The sequence below is a fragment of the Sus scrofa genome, chromosome 2, assembly GCF_000003025.6.
Source record: "Sus scrofa isolate TJ Tabasco breed Duroc chromosome 2, Sscrofa11.1, whole genome shotgun sequence".
Taxonomy (NCBI): domain Eukaryota; kingdom Metazoa; phylum Chordata; class Mammalia; order Artiodactyla; family Suidae; genus Sus; species Sus scrofa.
In genome coordinates this window covers 551,893-572,221 of record NC_010444.4, presented here as the reverse complement: position 1 = coordinate 572,221, position 20,329 = coordinate 551,893, and the positions used below count along the sequence as shown (strand labels likewise).

Sequence of the window (20,329 nt, the reverse complement as noted above, 5' to 3'; positions counted from 1 at the left end):
GAACTGTGGCCTTGCTGGGGTCTCCTTGGTAGGCCTAGAATTGCAACCAGCACAGCCTCCTGGGGTCGTCTCCGGAGCTCTGCCTGACCTGGGATCTCCACGCCAAAGATCAGGCCTCAGGCCTGAGCTGGGTGCCAAAAACACAGGATACCCGGTGACACTTGAAAGTGGGTACAAGACAGTCCTCAGCACGCACACCAGGCCCCAGCCCCAAGGAAGATGGGGCAGGGGGTGGGGGTTGTCAGCTGGCAGGAAACATGAGGAGCAGAAAGAAGGAAACCCGAGGACAGAAAAAGAGAGCAAAGTTCCGTTCAGGGAGACGCCTTCTGACCAGCAGAAATGGGGAAACAGCCACGCAGCGGGTCCGGGCTCTGGCTGAGCGGGGCCAGGGTGGGGACGGCTATGCGGTTTTCTGCAGGAAACTGTGCTGGGAACAGCTAGGGATGGGTGGGGAGTCTACCCGCCTGTATCAGGTGTCGAATGCCTTGTGGTTAGAACTGCTGGCCATTGCAGAGGGTCGCTGACTCCCCTGGCTAGGGGCGAAGATGAGGGTGTACTTTTAGCCTTGGAGGCTTCCAGCTTGTGAGATCTGCAGGTGAGAAGAGCCGCCGTTCCTGGTGGCAAGGTCAGAGAGAGCACTAAGTCTAGAAATAAGGGATTTTCGATGTCCAGGGGCCATCCAGAGGGCCTAGAGCACGTGTCCCTGCTCCAGAAAGCAGAGTGCGCACCACTGGCCCCTGGGTGGTGACCAAAGCCAAAGACCCAGAGGCGCTCATCCAGGGAGTGGTGAAGGATGACCGAGGAGGGCTAGGCTGGGGGCGCGGCCACGGGCAGTAGGAGGAAGCCTGGAGAGGCGATTTTCGCATCCAGGAGAGAGCACGGACCTATGGGAGGTCGGTCCGGCACAGTTCCCTTGGCCACCGGCCAATTCCCGCAGAGGCTCTGGAGGCCGCGGCGCTCCATGCTGGTCATCCGCGTGGAGCGGTCATAACGCACGTCGCACCGGGAGCCCAAGATTCAACGGAGCGCGTGCCGGGGAGGCAAGGGGGCCGCGAGCTCAACGGAACCGAGACTCCTGTGCGAGATTTCGAGCGAGGGCGTTGGGTTCCTGGGAGAGCCTGGGGCGCGCAGCAGGCCAGGGTCAGCGCACGCGCCGGACTCTCGGTCTCCCTGAGCCCACCTGCCCGCCCAGCTGACGCGCGGCCCAGCTCCCGGCTCCACCTCTCAGCCAGCTCCTCCCACAGGACCCGCCCCTCGGCCCCGCCCCGCCCCTCGGCCCCGCCCCGCCCCTCACCCTTCCTTCCCCGTATAGGCTCCACCCCTCGACTCGCCCCACCCACCACCAGGCCCCGCCCCCAGCATGCCTAGCGCGGCGGCGGCGCGCAGGCGTCCTGGGTGGGACTTCCGGTGGCGGCCGTGAGCGTCTTCCGGCCACGCGCGAGTTTGTTCCGGTCGGCCTCCGGGACATGAAGGTGAGCCCCGCAGCGGCTGGTGGGGGTGGCGTCCGCGCCCTGCGTGCCGACTCCTGCTTCCTCGCCTCCTACGGTCTCAGTCACCCTCCGCGGAGTGGGCGCGCGGAGTGCACGGAGAGCGGGAGGCCTGGTGCAAGGGAGAACGGCTGTGTGAGCGGCTGTGGACGAGAGTCGGTGTGGGAACTGGTGTATGGGGGGTGTGGACGAGAGGGGTTGTGCGCGGGTGTGCACTGGAGGGGGCGGTAAGACCTGGTGTGCATGAGAGGGGGTATAGGAACCAGTGTGGGGGTGTGGACGAGAGGAGTGTGGGAATGGGTGTTTCCGCAGGTCTGGACCGGAGGTGTGGCTGAGACGGGGTGTGGGCGTGGGCAGGAGGGGCGCAGAGCCAGGGTCGGGGAGGCAGTACGCTGAGCAGCACCTCCTTGGTGTGGCAGAGGTGGCGAGATGCATGTTGGGGTGCACTAGGCTGGCTCCCGCTTTGCCTCTGCCCCAAACCTTGGGGGCTGCACCTTTTCCACGCTGGAGGGTCCACCTAGGCCTGAGCCCCCAGCGGCCAGGCCCGGCGGGTGGGTGCCTGGTAGAGTCCCTGCTTCCTACCCACCGTGGAGCTGGTGCCTCAGCCTCATCTGTGGAGGGAACAAGGACAGCACCTGCAGCCCGAGTGCGGACAGAACTAGTGGTTAATCAAAACCTCAGCTGGAGGGAGTTCCCATTGTGGCTCAGTGGTAATGAACCCCAGCTAGTATCATGAGGTGCGTGTTCGATTCCTGCCTTGCTCAATGGCTTAAGGATCCGGTGTTGCTGGGCTGTGGTGCAGGAACTTCATCCCCTAGCCTGGGACCTTCCACATGCTGCACTTGCAGCCCTAAAACAAAAAAAACACAAACATCTGCCAGAGCTGTGGTCCTGCTCTTACACCACCTTCCCATGCGAGAGCACACGTGACCCTCCCCGGTGCACAAACACAGCTGGCTCCAAACCTTGTGCTCACAGGCACAGTTTGTATGCCTTCTGCTCACGAGGCCGTCGGCTCAGGGGTCCTACCAGCTGTTGGTGTCAGACACCCAGGGCCCATGGGCCAGCCTTTCTCAGATTGCACCTTGCCAAGTGGTGAGATTTGATAGATAAAAACCAGTTTCTTAAAAATGGCATAGGAAACGTGAGAGTGCTTCATCAAGAAGATTTTACCAACGTGGGCTCCGAGGAACGGCTCTGAGAGAGACTGCTGCCCTGGCCATCAGCGTAGTGTCGCCCCTAGTCCTTGCCAGTGCTGGGCCGAAATGCTTGCTTGCTTGCTTTTTTTCCTTCTTTGTCCTTTTTGTTCGTTTGTTTTCTGTCTTTTTAGGGCCGCACCCACAGCTTAGGTAGGATCCCAGGCTAGGGGTCCATTCAGAGCTGTAGCTGCAGGCCTGCACCACAGCCACAGCCACACCAGATCACATCTGCACCGCAGCTGCACCACAGCTCATGGCAACACTGTATCCTTAAGCCACTGAGCGAGGCCAGGGGTGGAACCTGCATCCTCTCAGATGTCAGTCAGGTTCCTTACCGCTGAGCCACGTCCGGAACTCCTGTCGTGGGGTATTTATGTTGGCTTGTCCTCTGTTTTTGATCTGTAACACAGCTCTTTGCATGTTACAGGTAGGTTATTAGGAATTCATTGTGAAGTACCTTCCAAGTATTCTTCTTGTTTCATGCATTTATTTATGAAGTAAATAAATAAACTAGCATCTCTGTGGATACTGGTCGGATTCATTTCCGCTGCACCGCAACTCCAGCTTTTGCGTTTTTATGTAGTCAGCTCCGTTAATGTTTTCTTAGGTAACAGCTCCTGTTGCTGGTTTAAGTGCGAAAGCCTCCCCAGGACCCCCTGCCCCTGAGCTTCGTACACAGAACCCACGTCTTCCAGTCCTTTCCGCAGCGCTGTTCGTTCGCACTAGGATATCTTTGGGTCTAAGCAGGTGGCGAGCCAGCCTTTTCCCAGGGGGCTGCCTCTGGTTAGGGCGGCCTTGAGGCGGGAGGGCTCTCTGCCTGCGGCAGGGAGGGCCCCGTCTGGGTGTCTACGAGGAGCCCGGCTCCCTGAGGGCACGTGCCCCAGTAGGGGAGGGGCCCCTCCGCCGCTGGTGCCCACAGGCTCTGCTCGCTCTGCAGCCCCCCGGACCCCGAGCTTGGACCCTGCCGTGACAGGCCCGCACCATGCGAAGCCTCCTCGGCGCGCTCTGGCTCGCTCTGGCTTGCGGCTCTGCTCACGGCACCCTGTCGAAGTCCGATGCCAAAAAGGCTGCCTCCAAGACACTGCCGGAGAAGGTAGGGCGGCGGGGCATTGAGCCGAGAGCTGGGGCTCTGGCCGGGGGGGCCCCGAGGGAGCAGCCTGTGGTGCTGGGGGGGGGGGCCGCCGAGCTCGTCTCCTGGGACCACGTCCCCTCTCTGCGCCTCCCCTGCCCTCTGTCTGCCCCCCTCGCCTGTCCCCTGCTTGGTGCAGTTCTGTAACGTCCACGCAGTTGAGCGAGTCAGACACGGGGCAGCCGGGCTTGGCTGCCGTTTTGCAGCCATCCAGGGCCCCAGGGGGCAGAGGGGTCCCTGCTGCGGAGAGGGCCACCGCATGGCTGTCTCCTGAGGCTTTCGTCCTGGCTTTATAGTTTCACTCTTTGTGGGCGGCTCACGCGCCCTTTAGGGTGGTGCACTGAGACCAAGTGTGATTTGAGGTATTTTCCCTCTTGTTTTATCTATCTCTTTATTTATTTTCGGCTGCCCCCGGGCATGTAAAGCGCCCGGGCCAGGAACCACGTGGGCCACAGCAGTGGCGCCAGGCCCTTAAAGCGCCGCGCTGCAAGGCCTCTCCCGTCGGCTCTTCTGTTGCAGACTCAGGTTGCGGGCGTGCCCGTCCAGGAGCGGGGTCTGGTGGTGACAGACCTCAGAGCCGAGGACGTGGTTCTTGAGCATCGCAGCTACTGCTCCGCGAAGGCCCTCAGGAAACACTTTGCCGGGGACGTCCTGGGCTACGTCACTCCAGTACGCTGGGCCCTGGGGCGACGGGTCCGAGGGCAGGGTGGCGCCCCGGACCGCAGCAGCGGCTCTGGGGCCCCGGCGGCAGGCCGGCTCACCCCCTCTCTGTTCTCTGCCAGTGGAACAGCCACGGCTACGACATCGCCAAGATCTTTGCGGGCAAGTTCACCCACGTGGCGCCCGTGTGGCTGCAGCTGAGGCGGCATGGCCGCGAGATGTTCGAGGTCACAGGCCTCGACGACGTGGACCAAGGTCTCTCCCTGCGGCTCGTCCGCCCTCGTCCCTGGTGTCCGGGGGAGGGGGAGAGGTGTCTGCACGCGCTATCCGGGGGAAGGCCTCCGGGACAGAGTGTCCAGGAGGGCGTGAGGGCCTGGCTGTCCTGACACCCGGTTTGGGGGGCTTGCGCTTGAGTGTACACGGATGTCCCCCCTTCTTGGGTTCAGGAGGCAAGGCGTGAGCTGGTTGCAGCCCTGCAGCCACTCCCTGATGCCAGGAGGGCAGTGGGTCGGGTCACAGCCAAGGCAGCATCGGGGCCTGGCTTCTGGATGCCCCTTAGCTCCGAGAAACGGTCCCGGGGAGGAGGGGACGGCCGGGGGCAGGTGCTGTCCTGCTGCTGCCCTTCTCTGCCCCCATTCTCTCATGGGCACAGCGCTCTGTCCCCACATTGACCGCCCTCACCACGTCCCACAGGGTGGATGCGAGCAGTCAGGAAGCAGACCAAGGGCCTCCGCATAGGTGAGTCCAGTGGGCCTGTGTGGTCAGGGTGGCAGCCCTTAGGCTCTACGCCCCGGGGCGGAGGTCCTGGTAAGCCAGGCCGTGCTGCTATGGGTCCCTCCCCCGCCCGCGGTGCAGCCGAGCCCGCGGCCTCCCTCCCTCCCCAGGGCTCAGCCCCGCGAGGCCGCCTCTTGCCTTCCTGCATCTGCACTTGCCCGCCAGCAGGTGGAGGCCCTGGGGGCTGTGCCCAAGAATGGCACCTACCCTGCCCCGGCCTGGCCCGGGGCTCACAGCCCACGAGGGAGGGAGAGCAGAGAGCGCTGGGGAACGGGCGGCTTGGGAGGACGGAGCGGCCAAGCTGCGGGGCAGGGCAGGAGGGGCCCTGCAGTCGGCCGCATGGGGAGCCGGTGGAGGACGGTCCAGCGAGAGCGACCTGGCGAGGGGAGAAGAGGCTCTGCACCCCTGTCCTTCCCGCCGCCCGGTTCCCCTCCCTTGCCAGGCCACACGGCTGGCAGGACGATGCTCGGGTCCCCCCGCCCTGGAGGCTGAGGGCCGAGCCTCAGAGGGTCGCCGTCCCTGTGGGTCTGTCCCCAGTGCCCCGGCTCCGGTTTGAGGACTGGACGTACGAGGACTTCCGGAACGTCCTGGACAGTGAGGACGAGATAGAGGAGCTGAGCAGGACTGTGGTCCAGGTGGCCAAGGTGACGCCTCTCTGGGGCCGCACGCCTGCCCGGGGCTTCCCCTCGACCCCAGGAGCCGTGGGCGCAGGGGCTGCCTTTGGGGACACCCTGGCTTGCCGGTGCTGGGCCCTGAGGACCCCAGGGCTTGGGTCACGATGGGGGCGGCGAGGGAGCCCAGCCCCGCTGCGCCTGGCTCTTTGTGGGGCCGTGCTGCCTCCCTCGGAGCTGCAGGAAGTGGGACTGGCCCCGTGCCCCCCCACGCCTTCCTCCCGGGGGTCCCCTCACCCGCCCCGTTCCCTTCAGAGCCAGCGCTTCGACGGCTTCGTGGTGGAGGTCTGGAACCAGCTGCTGATCCAGAAGCACGTGTGAGCAGCCTGGCGGCGCGCGCATGGCGGGAGGAAGCTGAGGGGAGGATGTGGGGGCCCCGGCTGGGAGCAGGGCCTTCTTCCCGTGGTCTGCACCCGGGGTGGGAGGGCACCTGAGAAAGAGCGGCTCTGAGAGCCCGGGGCGGCTGGGGGCGGCTGTCCGGCTGCGAGGCCTCCGTGGTCAGCGTGGCGGAGCTTTCCCAGGAACCTCGAGAAGGGGCGGGCGCCCTGGAGCAGAGGGCCGCAGGGTCCTCTGGGAAGAGAAGTGGCCACCCACACCCACAGGCATTGCCTCGGCCCGCCCAGGAGGGTGCTGCGCGGCCCCTCAAAGCAGCCGGCCTGCCCGCCAGGCTCGTGGGCCAGACTCCCCTCAGCCAGAGGGGCCCAGCGGGACGGTGGGAGGGTCACCTGCAGTGGCTGCTGCCCTGGTTCTTCGGGGCTGGGGGTCTGCCCCGCAGGTGACAGGGGAAGGACAGATCTCCACTCAGGGCGCAGGGCAGTGGTGCAGCCCAGGCGGCCAGTGCCAGCCCTGGGATTGGCCTTCCTGCCTTTTCTGCCGGCAGGAGCCCCAGCTCGGTGCGGCCTGAGGCCCACTTCTTCCGAGCTGCCCAGCCGAAGAGGGGCCGCTGGGCAGGCCTCCCCTGGGGCTGTGCTCTGCCTGCTGGAAGGTGCATCTGCAGGGTCTCTGTCTCTCGTGCAGGCAAAAGGCACGCTGTTGGGGGCCGTGCAGCGAGGGACTGGACTCCTGCCCCAGGCCCTGGGGCAGGTGTGCCTGAAGCTGGGCGTGTCCGGGGTGTCCACCCTCACGGGGGTAGGGGACTCCGCCGTCCGCTGTGGCCATGGGCCCCCAGCCACAGGTTCCTGCTTCTGTGCTCAGACCCCCACCCCAGCGGGACTTTGGAAAAGCTCTCGCTCTGTCCAGTTCTGCCCTGGGAGGCCTCGAAGCCAGAGTTGAGGGGAAGATGAGTGAGAGGGGCCGGGCGGAGAGCACGAGGGGTCCCGTGGCCGTCCAGAGCCAACACAGCACCTGCGGGTTGGCGGCCCTGGGTTTTGGCTGAGAGACGCCCCGACCCCTGCCCCCAGCCCTGCCTCGGTCCTTGCTGGGTGGTGACCTTGTTACCTCCCGAGGAGGGCGGGCAGGAGGCAGCTTCGTCCTGTCGGCACTCCGGCCGGGGGTGGCACGGCAAGCACGCAGCAGGGTGAGGCAGGGCAGAGCAGCTGGCGCGTGTGCCGGGCCCGGAGGAGGGCAGAGACCAGCCAGCCTGGCAGACGGCTTTGGACGCCACTGCCCAGGAGCCCGCTGCTCCCCAGGACGGCCTGGCCATGGCGAGGTGTGACGGGGCGCTCGTGCTCCTGTCCCCACTGGTCACCCGCCTCAGGCTCCTGACTGGGTGCCCGAGGACCTTATTTCCTTCTGGAAACATGTTCGGCTCGGAAGGGCCGTTGTCAGCAAATGCTGTGGGGCAGGCGCCCCCAGCCTCTTTGGCGTGATGGGGGGCGATGGCACTGTGTCCCCGGGCCCCTCCCGTGAAAGCCTCCTGGAGGGACCGCGTGGGGCCCGTCTCCTCTGTTCACACCCAGCAGCTCACAGGCGCAGGCGGGCGGCCTCCGTCCCAGCAGACTCCGCTCCTGCCAGGCAGGGGCCGCCCCCAGGCCACGAGGTCCCCTCTCCCCTCACAGGGATGCCAAGCCCAGGGTGGGCTCAGCAGCCAGGCAGGCAAGTGACAGTGACGGATGCTAGGGGGCTGACCGTGTGCCAGCTCCTGGCCTCCAGAGGGGGCTGACCTCCAGCACGCATGCTCCTCCGCCTGCCTCCTGCACTAGGGCCAGAGGGGGTCACCTTGGCACCAGGCTCCCGTGGGAGCTTAGGCCACCCAGGAGGCTCTGGGAGCCTCCATGGCCCAGCCTCAGCTGGATAACATGCCTGCCCTGCCCTCATGGGCGCCTGCAGCCCTGCCCTGGGGCTGGAGGCACCTCCTGCCCAGCCCTGCCCGCTCGTGTGAGCCCAGGCACCCCAGCCCCTCTGACATGGCTGCACGCAGCGGACAGGACTGGCGGCCTCTTCTCCAGAGGTGGCTCCTCAGGGAAGGACCCAGGGTCCATCCCTGGGGCCAGGCCAGAGTGGACACCCAACCGGAGTGGCCCGAGACCTGAGCGCCTAGCGGTATGGCCGGCAGGCTGGGGCTCATCTGCAGTCCACGTGCCGTGGGGACGGAGGTGTCCTGGCAGGTGCTCCCAGGCTGTCCCACTGCGCGTGCTGCCCCCACCTGGTGGCTCACTGCCCGAGGCAGCCCTCACCCCCGCTTTGGTGGCTGCCAGGTGGGGGCTGGGTAGACGAGGCCCCCGCCCTGAGAGCGGAGTCGGCCTTCCAGCCCTTGGGAGGCTCTTGGCAGCCTGGGCGAACCCACCACCAGCAGGCTCGCACGCTGGGTCCTCCCTGCTCCTTGCTCACCCCCTGCCTGGCTTTGTATCTGGGAGGGTTGGGGGGAGATGGGGCGCTGCTCTCTGCCCTCCTCTTGGAGTGACCTTGAGCGTGAGGAAACACGGGGTGGGGCCGGCCGGTTGGGGTGGAGGGTGAGCCCCGGGGCATCCATGGGTCTGCCCTGGTGCCAAGGCGTCCGCTGCGAGGGGCCTCCGGAGCCTGGGCCTCCTGGGCAGACGGTGGTGACGCCTCCCAGCCGAGTCGCTCCTGACCTGTCCCCACTCCTTCGCAGGGGCCTCATTCACATGCTCACCCACGTGGTCGAGGCGCTGCACCAGGCCCGGCTGCTGGCCATCCTGGTCATCCCCCCCGCCGTCGCCCCCGGGTAAGTGCCGGGCCCCGCCTGGCCTCCCCCGCCCCCGTCCTGGCACAGGTCGCGGCAGTGCACGTGGCCACAGGAAGGGGGACGGGCTCCTCGGCGCGTCCTGCCGGCCAGCTCGTCCACCCTGTGTCCCTCCACCCAGGCCCTTGAAGCCACGTCGTCTGCAGGGCTCCGTCATTAGACTCGCGCCCGCCAGCTCCCAGGCAAAGCCCGGGAGCTCCACGGCGCCGGGCCTGTGCCACTTTAGGCCTCGGAGGTCAGAGCGGTGGTCGTGGCTCCCGCCACCGGGCCGGCTGCTTCCTCTCCCATAGCCCCTGCTGGGTCCAGAGGAGGCTGGATCATGATGTGGGGGTGCGGGCGGAGACTGGGGGTCCTGGGCCCCTGCTCCGGGAGGAGGCACCACCTCGTCACCCTGTGGCCGGTGGCTCGCTCTGCAGCACAGGCTGATTAACAGGACCAAGTCGGACAGCCTCGGGGCCCTGACGCCCGCAGGCCGATAGCCTTGCATGGAGGGGCTTGTCAGGCACCGTGCGGTTGAGGCCGACACCACGCCGCCTGGCTGCAGGGGCCTGGAGTCTGTGTCTCTCGGGCCCGTCGGGCCTTGGTCGTCAGCCTCCCGTCCGGCTCTCCTCCCCACCCTTCCAGGACCTGAGGCCGTGCGCGCTGTGGGGGCCAGCAGCAGGGCCAAGGGCACACCCAGGCTGGGCTGTCGGGACTTCCCACGGTAGAAGAGGGGCGCTGGCCTGGGGGGCCAGGAGGCCAGGCAGTCAGAGCCTGAGGGCTCAGGTGCAGACCCAGTGCTCGTTTCCAGGGCTCCTGGTGCCTGTAATGCCTCGGGGTGGGGTGCTGGGGTCGGGGCCGTCGGTGGAGACGAGCTTCTGGGAAGTTGAGGCAGCCTCTCGGGCTCAGGAGCTGCCAGGTCTTGCGGCCCAATCTGCTGCCTGCCCCCCGCCAAGCTGTGTACCATCCTTCTGCCCCCATGGGGCCTTGCAGCTCCTGACAGGTGCACAGGGCAGACTGGGACTGGTTGTGCCCAAGAGAGAGGGCAGGAGGGTACGTGGGCCAGACGCCCCTAGAGGGCCTGTCTCTGGGCCTGGCTTGGAAGGGCAGGAGGGTTAGGGTCAGGGTGGGGGGCAGCTTCATAGCCAGTGCCTTTTCTGCCCGGGCATCTGAGACCCTGGCCCCTGGGCTGGAATTGGAGGGTGTGACCTGGGGCCCCCCCAACCCTTCAAAGCTCGGGCGGAAGCACCCTCTGCGTGGCAGTCTAGAGAGTGACAGGGGCCAGGGCGGCCAGGGCTGGAGCCGGGTCCTGGGCACTGCTGGTTCGCTGTGTGCCCGTCTAGCCTGCTCCTCCTGCAGTCAAGGGTGTGTTTGGGGGATGCAGGCCCGAGCAGTGGGCCCTGCTGGCTCCAGCAGCTCTAGCGGCCTGGAGTTTGCCTTGTCCTTGACTTTTCTGCGCCTCCTCCCCCTTCCCCCTCCCCCTCCCCCTCCCCACCCGCCCCCTCATCCTCCTCTTCCTTCCCCTCCTCCTCGCACGCTTGCCAACAGCAGCCCCGGCAGAGGAGCCAGTGAACTGTAAAGTGTCGTTCTGGTGCTTTCTGCAGCGTCACTGGTCTCAGGGAGGCAGCACATGGGAGGAGCAGGTCCAGGAGCGGTCTGCCCGCGGGCGCGTGGGCCGGGCGCCAGCTGCTGCTCCGTGCTTCTGTTGGGGCCTCCCACCGGGCACTGCTGGGACAGGTGGCCATCCCGACCTTGCGCTCTGCTCCCAAGGTCCCGGCTCAGCCCCCAGCCGTCCAGCACCCAGCAGCTGGTTTGATTAGAGCTTGGTGTCCTCACTGAGGAAGGGGATTGAGTTGGTCCTCACTGGGCTCCTCAGGCGGTGGTGGGCGTGTAGCTCCTGGGCCCCCCGGGAAGGTGCTGGGGTTCTGAGCTCAGCTGGCTTCCTCCCAGGACCTGCCCGGCAGCGAGCTCGCATCCTCACAGGCAGGTGCCACCTTGGCGTGGGCTGTGCCTCCTCTGGCCACCCCTCTGGCTTAGGGCGGGTGTCTCCCCATAGTGAGCGGGGTGGGGGCCTCTCTGCTTAGAGGCTGATCGCCCCCCCCCCCGCCCCCGCACATCGTCGGGGGCCCCCGCGTAGCCTGCATCCTCAGTGTGGAAGTCTCTGCAGGGCAGTGGGCAGGGGTCACCCATGGAGCAGGTCCAGGCTGAAGAGCTCAGGGGCGCTGGCTGGCCTGGGAGGGGTGGACCTAGGCCTACAGGCTGACGGTTCTGCTCCCATCCTGGTAGGGCAGCTGTGGGCAGGTGGGCTTGTGCTTTGGAGTCCCCCCTGCAGTCCAGGCTGCCAAGTGGAGCAGCTGTAGAGAGGCTGGAGAAGCCCTGGTTTGGTGTCCCTGCAAGCAGTGTCCACGAGACAGGGCCAGTGACTGTGCCCGGGCCTGCACTGGCCCGAGGCGGTTGGCCTGGGGGGGTGCTGGTTGAGGGTGGGAGCGGGGGATGGTGGCCAGAGCCTTGGGTGCCGGCTGAGGGGTCCTGGCTTGTTCTGTGGGGGTAGGGGATGCAGAGAGCCCCCACCAGGGACAGGGCAGAGTCCACGGGGCCCCTGCAGGTGGAGCAGGTAGGCTCACAGCCCAGGCCACGGGGGCTCCCACCCAGTTCAGGCCTGAGGCCCTGGAGGAAGGGCGCCCTGCTTGAGGCAAAGAGGAGGTCTCGGGGCTGGCCCCGGGCACCCATGCCCGCCGTAAGGCTGGGCCAATGGCGCCCTGGCTCACTGCGGGAGGAGAGCTGAGTCTGCGGGGCCTCCAGCCCTCGCGGCGCCACCCCTGCCCCCCAAGCAGCCTTGCCCCAGCTATGGGCCAGTCCCTGTCACTGAGGGCGCATGCTTTCCAGGAAAAGTGACCTCGGCTGTCTTCTTGGGGCAGGGGGCGTGAGCTGGGAGCCCCCTCAACCAAGCCAGCTAGCTCTCTGCCAGCCCAGGGGTCAGCCGGGGCAGGGGTGCTGGCAGGCCATGCGGGCTGGGCCGTGGTGATCGCGTGGTCTTGTCGCAGGACCAACAAGCTGGGCGTGTTCACGCACAAGGAGTTTGAGCAGCTGGCGCCCCTGCTGGACGGCTTCAGCCTCATGACCTACGACTACTCCACGGCGCAGCAGTGAGTGCGGACGCCTCGGCTGCTGGGCTCTGGCCAGGCTCTCGCCTGGCCGCTGGGTGCTCAGGCGCGGTCCCGCCCCCCGCCCCCAGCCCACCTGCTCGGGGCCACGTCACAGCCCTCAGCTACAGGGGCGTGGAGGGCCCAGCCTCTGCTCCCCCAGAGGCCACCCCTGGCCTCACGTTGGGCAGCCCCCATGGAGTCACCATCTCGGGGTGTCCGTCCACGCCTCCTCGACCTGGCCCCTGCATGGTGGGTGCCAGTGCTGGGCCTGCCCTGTTGCCCAGGAGACGTTGGGCAGGGGTGGCTGCCTGGGGCACGGTGTCGCGCTGCCACCTCCCACTGCCTCTGTCCGGCTCAGTTTTTCACCTGAGCCGCTCAGCTCCCTGCACGGGTCCTGGGTCAAGCGGATGCAGCCCAGACGTCCAGCAGGAGACTCGCTGTGTGCCTGGGGCGCCCGGGGCCTCTGCCTGCCCCTGAGAGCTGCTTCCCTCGGCCCGCAGGCCTGGCCCCAACGCACCGCTGTCCTGGGTGCGGGCCTGTGTCCAGGTCCTGGACCCCAAGTCCCGGTGGCGGAGCAAGATCCTGCTGGGGCTCAACTTCTACGGCATGGACTACGCAGCCTCCAAGGATGCCCGCGAGCCCATCATTGGGGCCAGGTGAGGGGGGCAGCCGGTGGAGGGGTGACCCACACGCTGGGGCCTGCGGGGTGCTGCCCAGCGCCACCCTCCCCCGGGCTGGCAGGGCTGCATCCCCGAGCAGCATGTGGCCTGGCTGCACTCGGGCCCCATCTGGTGTCCTGCCTCCGCTTTCGTGCTCCTCGTTGCTGCGGCTCTGCTGGTGCTGGGTCCTCTCAGCTGTGCCTCGCTCCGTGCTGGGCGTCGGCCACAGGGCTGTCCGCTGCTTCCAGGACTTTGAAGCTGTTGCTTCCTGTGTCTTCTCCCTGCGAGATGCTGGTGGTCGCCCGGTTCTCTGGGCGCGTCCCCACCAGCACCCGGCACGAGCTTTTCCTTGTTCGCTTCATCCGTGCCTGCGGCGTGTGGACGTTCCCAGGCCAGGGGTTGAACCTGTGCCGTAGCGGCACCCGCGCCGCGGCTGCGCCCCCGGATCTTCACTGGCTGCTCCACGAGGGAGCGCAGCACCTGGTGCTTCCCCAGGGGTGACTCGTGTTTCTTGTACTTGGCTTAATTTCATTCTGTAATGTTGTATCTTTCTCTGCTCTCACCCACGACACGTGCGAGTTCCTAGGCCAGGGGTTGAATCTGAGCCGCGGCTGTGGCCTGCACGGCAGCTGCAGCAGTGCTGGACCCTTTAAGCCACTTGGCCCGGCCGGGACGGAATCCTCACCTCCACCGTGGCCCCCCGCAGTCAGGCGTTTAAACCCCTGCGCCACAGCGGGGACTCCTTCTTCTTCGTTCTGGGTCTTTGTTGAGCTATGTATTCATGTAATTATTTTGCTTCTTAGGGCGGCACCCACGGCACACGGAGGTTCCCAGGCTAGGGGTCGAGGCAGAGCTGTAGCTGCCGACCTACACCCCAGCCACAGCAACACCAGGTCCGAGCTGCCTCTGTGGCTTCCACCGCAGCTCAAGGCGAGGCCAGGGATAGAACCCGCATCTTCATGGATCCCGGTCGGAGTCGTGTCTGTTGAGCCACGACGGGTGCTCCCTCTTTGTTGTCTGTCATTTGCCTTCTGTCACTGTCTTCGTGCTCCTAGACTACGTCTTTGTCGCGTCTCGTCTGCCGGCAATGCCACCTGCGGCTGTCCCCTTCCTGTGCTGGTGCGCTCTCCTCTGCGGTGTATTTGGGGCTTCGCTCCTGCTGTCCCCCGAGCCCCGAGCGCCGTGTGTGGGCAGCCAGCTGCAGGCCTTCTGACCCGTTGTGCCGGTCAGACCCGACTCGGCTGCAGGCAGTGCCACCCTCCCTGCGGCCCCGAGGGCAGCTCCGTGGGCCTCTGCTCTGGGCTGTTGCCACGCTGCGCGTTCCACCTGGTTGGACGCCAGGCGTTTGGGTGTCCCTGGCCCTCTCCACGCATGTTCTAAGTGCTGTCACATCCCCTGGGAACCGCAAGCCGGCCGGCCTCTGTCCAGGGCCTGGCCCTGCCTGGGTGCGGTGCAGAGGCCAGGATCTGAGTCAGCCTGCCTGCTGCCACGCCACTGTCTGCAGGGCAGTCTCTGCACGGTTCACCGCCAGACACCCGTTCTGGCTCGGTGCCGGCCCCCAGGGACTTCTCAGGTCTGCCGTTGGGAAAGGACAAAGGCTGGTGGATTGGCCCTTGGCTGGGTTTGAGGGCTGTTCCCAGTGGGGTGGGGGCTCCCCTGTTTCCTGGGTCCCTCCTCTGGGGCAGAGCCTCCAGACCACCCCTGGATTGGGCCTCTGGGGTCCAGCCCAGGCCAGGGAGCCCCCCTCTCCCAGCCCCCTGCGCCGGGCACTCTGCGTCCCTGAACCCAGGCCTGCCCTCCGCTGGGGCAGTGCTGTGGCCATCCAGCCTGGTGAGAGGTGGCCCGGGGCATGATGCCCATCTCCCCACCCCAGAGGGGGCCCTTCAGAGCCCCCTCGTCCCGGCAGGCTGCCCTCTGCCCCTTATGTGCTGCCCCTCCCACCACCACAGCCCTTCTTGGACACAGGGACCCCAGGAGGTTCCAAAAGTCTTGCTGGTGCCTCCTGCTCCCTTCCCGAGTCCCGACAGGGTGCCTGGCCGTGGTAGCTGCTGACCGGCTGGCCGGGAGCGGGAGGTCACTTTCTGCTGCAGAAGGAGGCGTCACCAGCCAGGACTGCCTGAGTAAGGCGGGGGACCGGTGCCCCCGGTCCGCTCTGGTGCCGGGCTCTGCTGGCCCAGGCCGGCGGGGAGGGCGGGAGGTGTCGGGTGCCACCGCTGCAGCTCAGACACAAGTACAGCCAGGCTCGAGCCGCAGAAGCGTCCTGTCCCCAGTCCTGGAGGCTGGAGTCCGAGCCCCAGGTGTGGGCAGGGCTGGTCCCTCGCAAGGCCTCTCTCCTGGGCGTGGGGACGGCTGCCTCCTCCCCGTGCCCTCCCTCTGTGTGTCTGTGACCTGACCTCCTCTTCCCTGGTCCTGTGGGACCAGGGCCTGAGGCCAGTACCTGGTCATTTTGTATTTATCGTCTCCTCAGAGCCCCCGTTTCCAAATCCAGCCCACTCTGCGCTGCTGGGGTCAGGGCTCCATCCTGTGACCTTGGGGGACCCGGCGGCTCATCCCATACCAGCGTCTGAGGCTGAGGAGCTGTCAGTTACTCGGTGTGGTCCAGTGGTAGTTGCAGGAGTGGGGTGGTTGCAGCCGTCAACACAGCCCGCGTGGCCCAGTGACAGGCAGCACGTGGCCCCTGCAGTGCCGAGGGGCCTGGTTCCAAAGGTGTGTGTGCTTGGTGCACACGTGTGCTGTACACATGTGCACACAGACTGCCCCCCGCAGGTCCCCAGCCCCGCCCCCGCCCCCACCCCAGATGTGCCCCTCGCTGATGAGCTGACGTTGGAGGAGGTTCTCACAGGCCCCATCCACCCAGAGGACACACATGAGCAGAAAAGCTGGTGCAGCGGGGCTGTGGTTCAGACCCCAGCGTGGTCCTGCCAGGGACAGGCCTGTGACCAGCTGACCACTGTGCCCAGGGGCAACAGCAGCCTCTGGATGCCTCTGGTGTGGGGCTGCCCGAGGCCCCCACCTCCCCAGGCCACGACTGCCCTGTGGGATGGGGCTGGGGGCAGGCCTCCCGGATGCTCCCCAGCCCTTGGTGGGGTGAAGGGCAGAAGCAGGAGCCCCCACACCGAGGTTCCATCCCCCTGCCCTGCTCATCCGGAGCGCGCCCCACCCCTGCCACCTCATCCTTCCTCCCAGGGTGCTGCCATCTGCCACCCACTGCCCGTGCCCCGTGTGAGCTTTGGGGGGGGGGCTGGGGAAACCAGCCCCCAGTGGCCCCTATGGGTTGCATTGACCTTCATTCCTGACGGATCTCCCGCCCCCCGGCCTGCAGGGTGGGGTTGACTCGCTTGCCCAGGGCGTTGGGGCTCTGGGAGTGGCGGGCGGAGGCCCCTCCTGTGGCTGGACACCAGCCGCCTCCTCTCAGGGCCAAATTCTTTTTATCTGGTTCACCAGATGGACGAGCTTAGCAGGGCTGTGCCGGGTGGGTGTCTGTTTGGCGGGGGAGGGGAAGCCGCCCCTACAGAGGGTTCTCGCAGCCCCGCACCCCCGGAGGGCAGCTGGTGGGCACACCCTCAGCCAGTTGTTCCCGGGAACCTGCTGCAACGTCCCTGGCTCCCTGTGCAGGTGACGGGCCACATGCGAGGGCAGGCGAGCCCCAGGGCCACGCGGGCTCTCCAGCCCTCCTGCTGACGGGCGCCCAGGCAGGCTGGCCCAGGACTGTGCCCTCCTGTGTCAGCGTCTCCAGCACTGAGACCCTAGCCTTCTGTGGCTGTTTTTCCCATGGACGGCGGGAGCTCAGCCCCTCACCATCTGCTCCCTGCGCACGGCCAGGACCCTGAGGGGGGGGGAGGCGGGGGGCATCTGCCAGCCAGGTCAGCATTCTGTGCCCGCTGGGGTGGGGCCAGTACTTAGAGGCTGGTCATGCACCTCCTAGGCCCCAACCTGCTCCATCTGCCATCCCTGCCTGACACAGACCCTGTTGTGGCCACGGCGTGTGTGTGGCATGTTCACCCCAGGTTGTGAGACACCCCAGGAGGAGCTGGGGCTTCCTGCCTGCCGGCTCCCATGCTCCCCAATGCAGACCTGGGAGCTGTTCCGTGGGTCCCCTTAGCTGCAGAGCCCTTGTTCCGGGAGGCTGTCTCACTGGCCTCTGGCCTGTGGCCTGGGCACCAGGCTGGCAAGGAGGGACGCATGGACACACATCCTATGCCCGGTTGTTGGCTGCACCCACCTCCCCAGCTTTCCACCAGCCCTTCCCTCACCACACCCCTGGGGTCTGTGTCTCTGCCCACCAGCAACTGTCCCCCCGCCAGGCCCAGGTTGGAGGGGCCACCCCCTCCCTTGCCCTCAGGGCTTCGTCACAGGCCAGGGTCTGGCAGGTCTGGATTTTGGTGGGCTTTTCAGGTTTTCTCTGGAACCCTTGTGGCATCTGCCCAGCTCTGTCCCATTGGGAACTGCGGGTGTTTTCCTGGGTCTGCTTGGCTCTCAGCTTTTGGTTGGGGACAGTAGGAGTGTTCGCGGGAAGCTGTAGCCCAAAACCAAGGGCAGCGAGTGGGACAGGCACGCCTGAGTCTCCCCGCAGTGGGGCTCAAGGGGCCTGGCCACTCTCCCCTGGCCCTGGCCCTGTGCAGGGGGTGTGTGGCCGCTCCCTGCAGAGAGGGAGGCCTGTGCTGGTCCCTGTGCTCAGCTGAGCAGCCCTGTGGCACCTGGGCCTCCTTCTACACCTCGGGGGCCCTGAGGAGCCTGGGTGAGATCGCACCTCCAGGGCTGTGTGCCCCCCATCCTCCCAGAGGCAGGCATCACCAGCGGCCAGGCAGGCGGGCGTGGGGTTCTGGGTGAGGTGGTTGGCACGCGGTGAGCTGAGGTCAGGGCCTGGGAACTGAGGTTCCACGTCAAGCCACTGCACACCATGGACTCCCCCCGCCCCCCGACGAAAAAAGAACCTGGGGGGTGCCTCCTAGTACCCCTGAAGCTTCGCCAGCCCGTCTGGTGTCCTTTGTGGTCTGTCTGCGGTTCCTTGAAGCCATCAGTCCGAGGCCTTGTCGGCTTTGCGCGGGGCTGGAATTCACAGCGTGAAGTCAGTGTTTCCGTGCGCGGGGCCCAGCGGCGTCTATCTCGTGGGGTTCATGCCGCAACCCCTTCCGTCCTGGTGCGTGTCAGCCGGGAGCCCCCGCCCCGCCTGCTGTCAGCCTCCCTGCACCCGCGTCGCCTGGACAGTTGGTAGAACAGTCAGTTCAAGGAGCTCTCGGCCCGTCACCTCGTTCAGCCCCCACCTCCATCCCGGTCCTTGGCCTCCGAGCTCCTAACCGCCTTTGCCTTCTCATTTCTCCCAGGCAGGCCCGGCCTCTCTCTTCCTGGGGGGGCCCTCTGTCCAGTCGTCCCTCCCAGGCTCCGGCCCCACCTCCCAGGGCCCGCCAGCAAGTGTAGGGTCCTGGGCGCCCCCGATCACTGCACCACCAAGCCTGGGCCTCTGGAGGCCCCCTGAGGAGTGGGTGACCCAAGAGCCCAGAGCTGCCCGCCTGATGGCATCGCCTGCAAACCTGGGTGGGCGGGCTGGAGGGTGGGGTGGGGTCACAAGCTGTGACGTCGGTGGTTCCAGGTGTGTTGTTTTACTCAGGGGCAGTGTCATTTGGGTGATTAGAGCTGGCAGACGGGCCGTGGCCCCATGGGGAGCCAGTGCAGACCACCTCTGGAGGGCCCCACTGCCGCTGCTCCTCGCATTTCCCAAACGGCTGCTCCGTTTCAGCCACGATCCCCAGGGTCCCACCGAGGCTGGTGGTGCGGGTCAGCACCCTGCTCCTCCCTCGGGCAACCTGCCCCCCGCCTGCCCTCGCTGTGTTTGGGGTGGGAGGTGTGCTTGAACCACTGGGTTCTGGCAGCACAGCCAGGCCTGCTGCGGGCTTGGGGCAGCTGTGTCCTCTGCAAGGAAGAAAGGCTGGGGGCACCCTGGTGTCTGGAAGGGCTGCAAGACCACTGGCCCAGACTGTGTCCCCACAGGGTTGGGGGAGGCTGCCCCCAGGCCTTGTTCATTCCCAGGCTGCAGCTTGCTCGAGCCCCCCACACACACACACACAATTGCCAGAATGGGTGCCTCTCCCATGGTCCCCCAGGAGTGCCGGCCTGTGCCACCCACCCAGTAGGGCCATGCCCACAACATGGGTGCTCTCCATCTGCGTGCCTGGCACTACACCTGGAAACGCAGCTATGGCCTCTGCTCACATCTCAGAAGCCCTCCGTCCTGACCGCCCCCCCCCCCCCAGTGAGGACCTGGCCCCGCAGGCCTGCCTCCTGGCCTCTGTTCAGTCCAGGCTGAGTGCGCGCCCTGCATGCTGCTGGCACTGCATAGACCAGGGAGGAGAGCTCACCCCTCTGAGATGGCTGCGGCCACCTGCAGGTGCCAGGTGCGCAGGGAAGGGCTCCCGCATGCACAGCCGCTCTCGCCTCCCCAGGTACATCCAGACGCTGAAGGACCACAGGCCCCGGATCACGTGGGACAGCCAAGCCGCAGAGCACGTCTTCGAGTACAAGAAGTGAGCGAGGCGGGGCCCGGGGGGCTTGCGGGCTGGGGCGGGGGGCCTGGGCCATGGGCTCCGCCTCTGCCCCTGAGGGCCAGCCTGGCCCCAGGAGGAGCCCAGGGGGCCTTCCCCACCCCGCCCTCCCTCGGCTGGACGGGGCGGCGGCAGCGGTGGGAGGCCAGCCGGCCGGCCTGAGGGGGTCCCGCTCTTGCAGGAACCGCGGTGGGAGGCACATCGTCTTCTACCCGACGCTGAAGGTGCGTGTGGGCTGCCCAGTGCCAGGGTGGGGGCAGCGGGGACAGCCCTCCGCCAACAACCCTGGTCCCCAGCGAGGTGGTGGGGGCTGTGCGGGCTCAGGCCTGGGCCCATTTCCGGAGCAGCCGCACCGACGCCGCCCCCGCCTCAGTCCTTGCAGGTGCGGCTTGAGCTGGCCAGGGAGTTGGGCGTCGGGCTGTCCATCTGGGAGCTGGGCCAGGGCCTGGACTACTTCTACGACCTGCTGTAGGCTGGGCCTGGACTGGCCTGCACAATAAAGACTCTTCTCCGCCTTCCGTGCCGTACGTGCCGCAGGCAGGGGCGGGGGGGCGTCCCGGGACCCCAGCCTCCTGGTCAGCTCGTGGTGCGGGCAGTCCCCCGGGCAGCAGTAGGAGCCCGCTGGGGGCCACAGTCGTTGTGGGATGACAGCTCGCCACAGGCCCATTGCCCACCGGGACAGCCGTGTTCCCAGGAGGAAACAGGAAGCCGGAATTTCTGGGCATCAAGGGACAGCTGGCGCCGCCCCAATCGGGGGGTAAACCTTGGGGTCTCAGCACGCCAAGCCCTGTGATCACGCTGAGCAGGCCTGGCGCTGCCTGGGGACTCCGTGAGGCCAAAGCTTGTAGGGGGCTGAGCAGGTACCTGGCGCCCCCCTCTTGCTTTGATTGGGAGAGGGTTCTGAGGACGTGAGTGTCTGTCCTTGGGGTTATGGCCTGGCAGGG

General features: G+C 66.8%; 1 protein-coding gene across 2 annotated transcripts; it reads left to right on the top strand.

The window, feature by feature from the left end:
• CHID1 (chitinase domain containing 1) lies at nt 1,373-20,249 on the top strand. 2 transcript variants are annotated; one of them, XR_002339965.1, is made up of 14 exons: nt 1,373-1,472; nt 3,624-3,779; nt 4,335-4,484; nt 4,598-4,730; nt 5,169-5,213; nt 5,787-5,893; nt 6,176-6,237; nt 8,952-9,044; nt 12,086-12,187; nt 12,688-12,843; nt 13,650-15,552; nt 19,287-19,367; nt 19,567-19,609; nt 19,759-20,249. XR_002339965.1 is itself a non-coding variant. In NM_001243810.1 (13 exons), the coding sequence occupies exons 2-13, from the start codon at nt 3,669-3,671 to the stop codon at nt 19,855-19,857; spliced, it is 1,182 nt and encodes a 393-aa protein (NP_001230739.1). In that variant the 5' UTR covers nt 1,429-1,472; nt 3,624-3,668; the 3' UTR covers nt 19,858-19,903. The 2 variants fall into 2 exon arrangements, 1 of the variants encoding a protein (NP_001230739.1); NM_001243810.1 differs by lacking the exon at nt 13,650-15,552 and having other exon boundaries at nt 1,429-1,472; nt 19,759-19,903.

Bases quoted from the DNA above. Each gene is read 5' to 3' on its own strand.
- CHID1 (NM_001243810.1), top strand. From the start codon at position 3,669: ATGCGAAGCCTCCTCGGCGCGCTCTGGCTCGCTCTGGCTTGCGGCTCT. The intron at 5,214-5,786 runs GTGAGTCCAGTG...GTCTGTCCCCAG, and splicing joins GACCAAGGGCCTCCGCATAG to TGCCCCGGCTCCGGTTTGAG. The intron at 12,844-19,286 runs GTGAGGGGGGCA...TCGCCTCCCCAG, and splicing joins GAGCCCATCATTGGGGCCAG to GTACATCCAGACGCTGAAGG.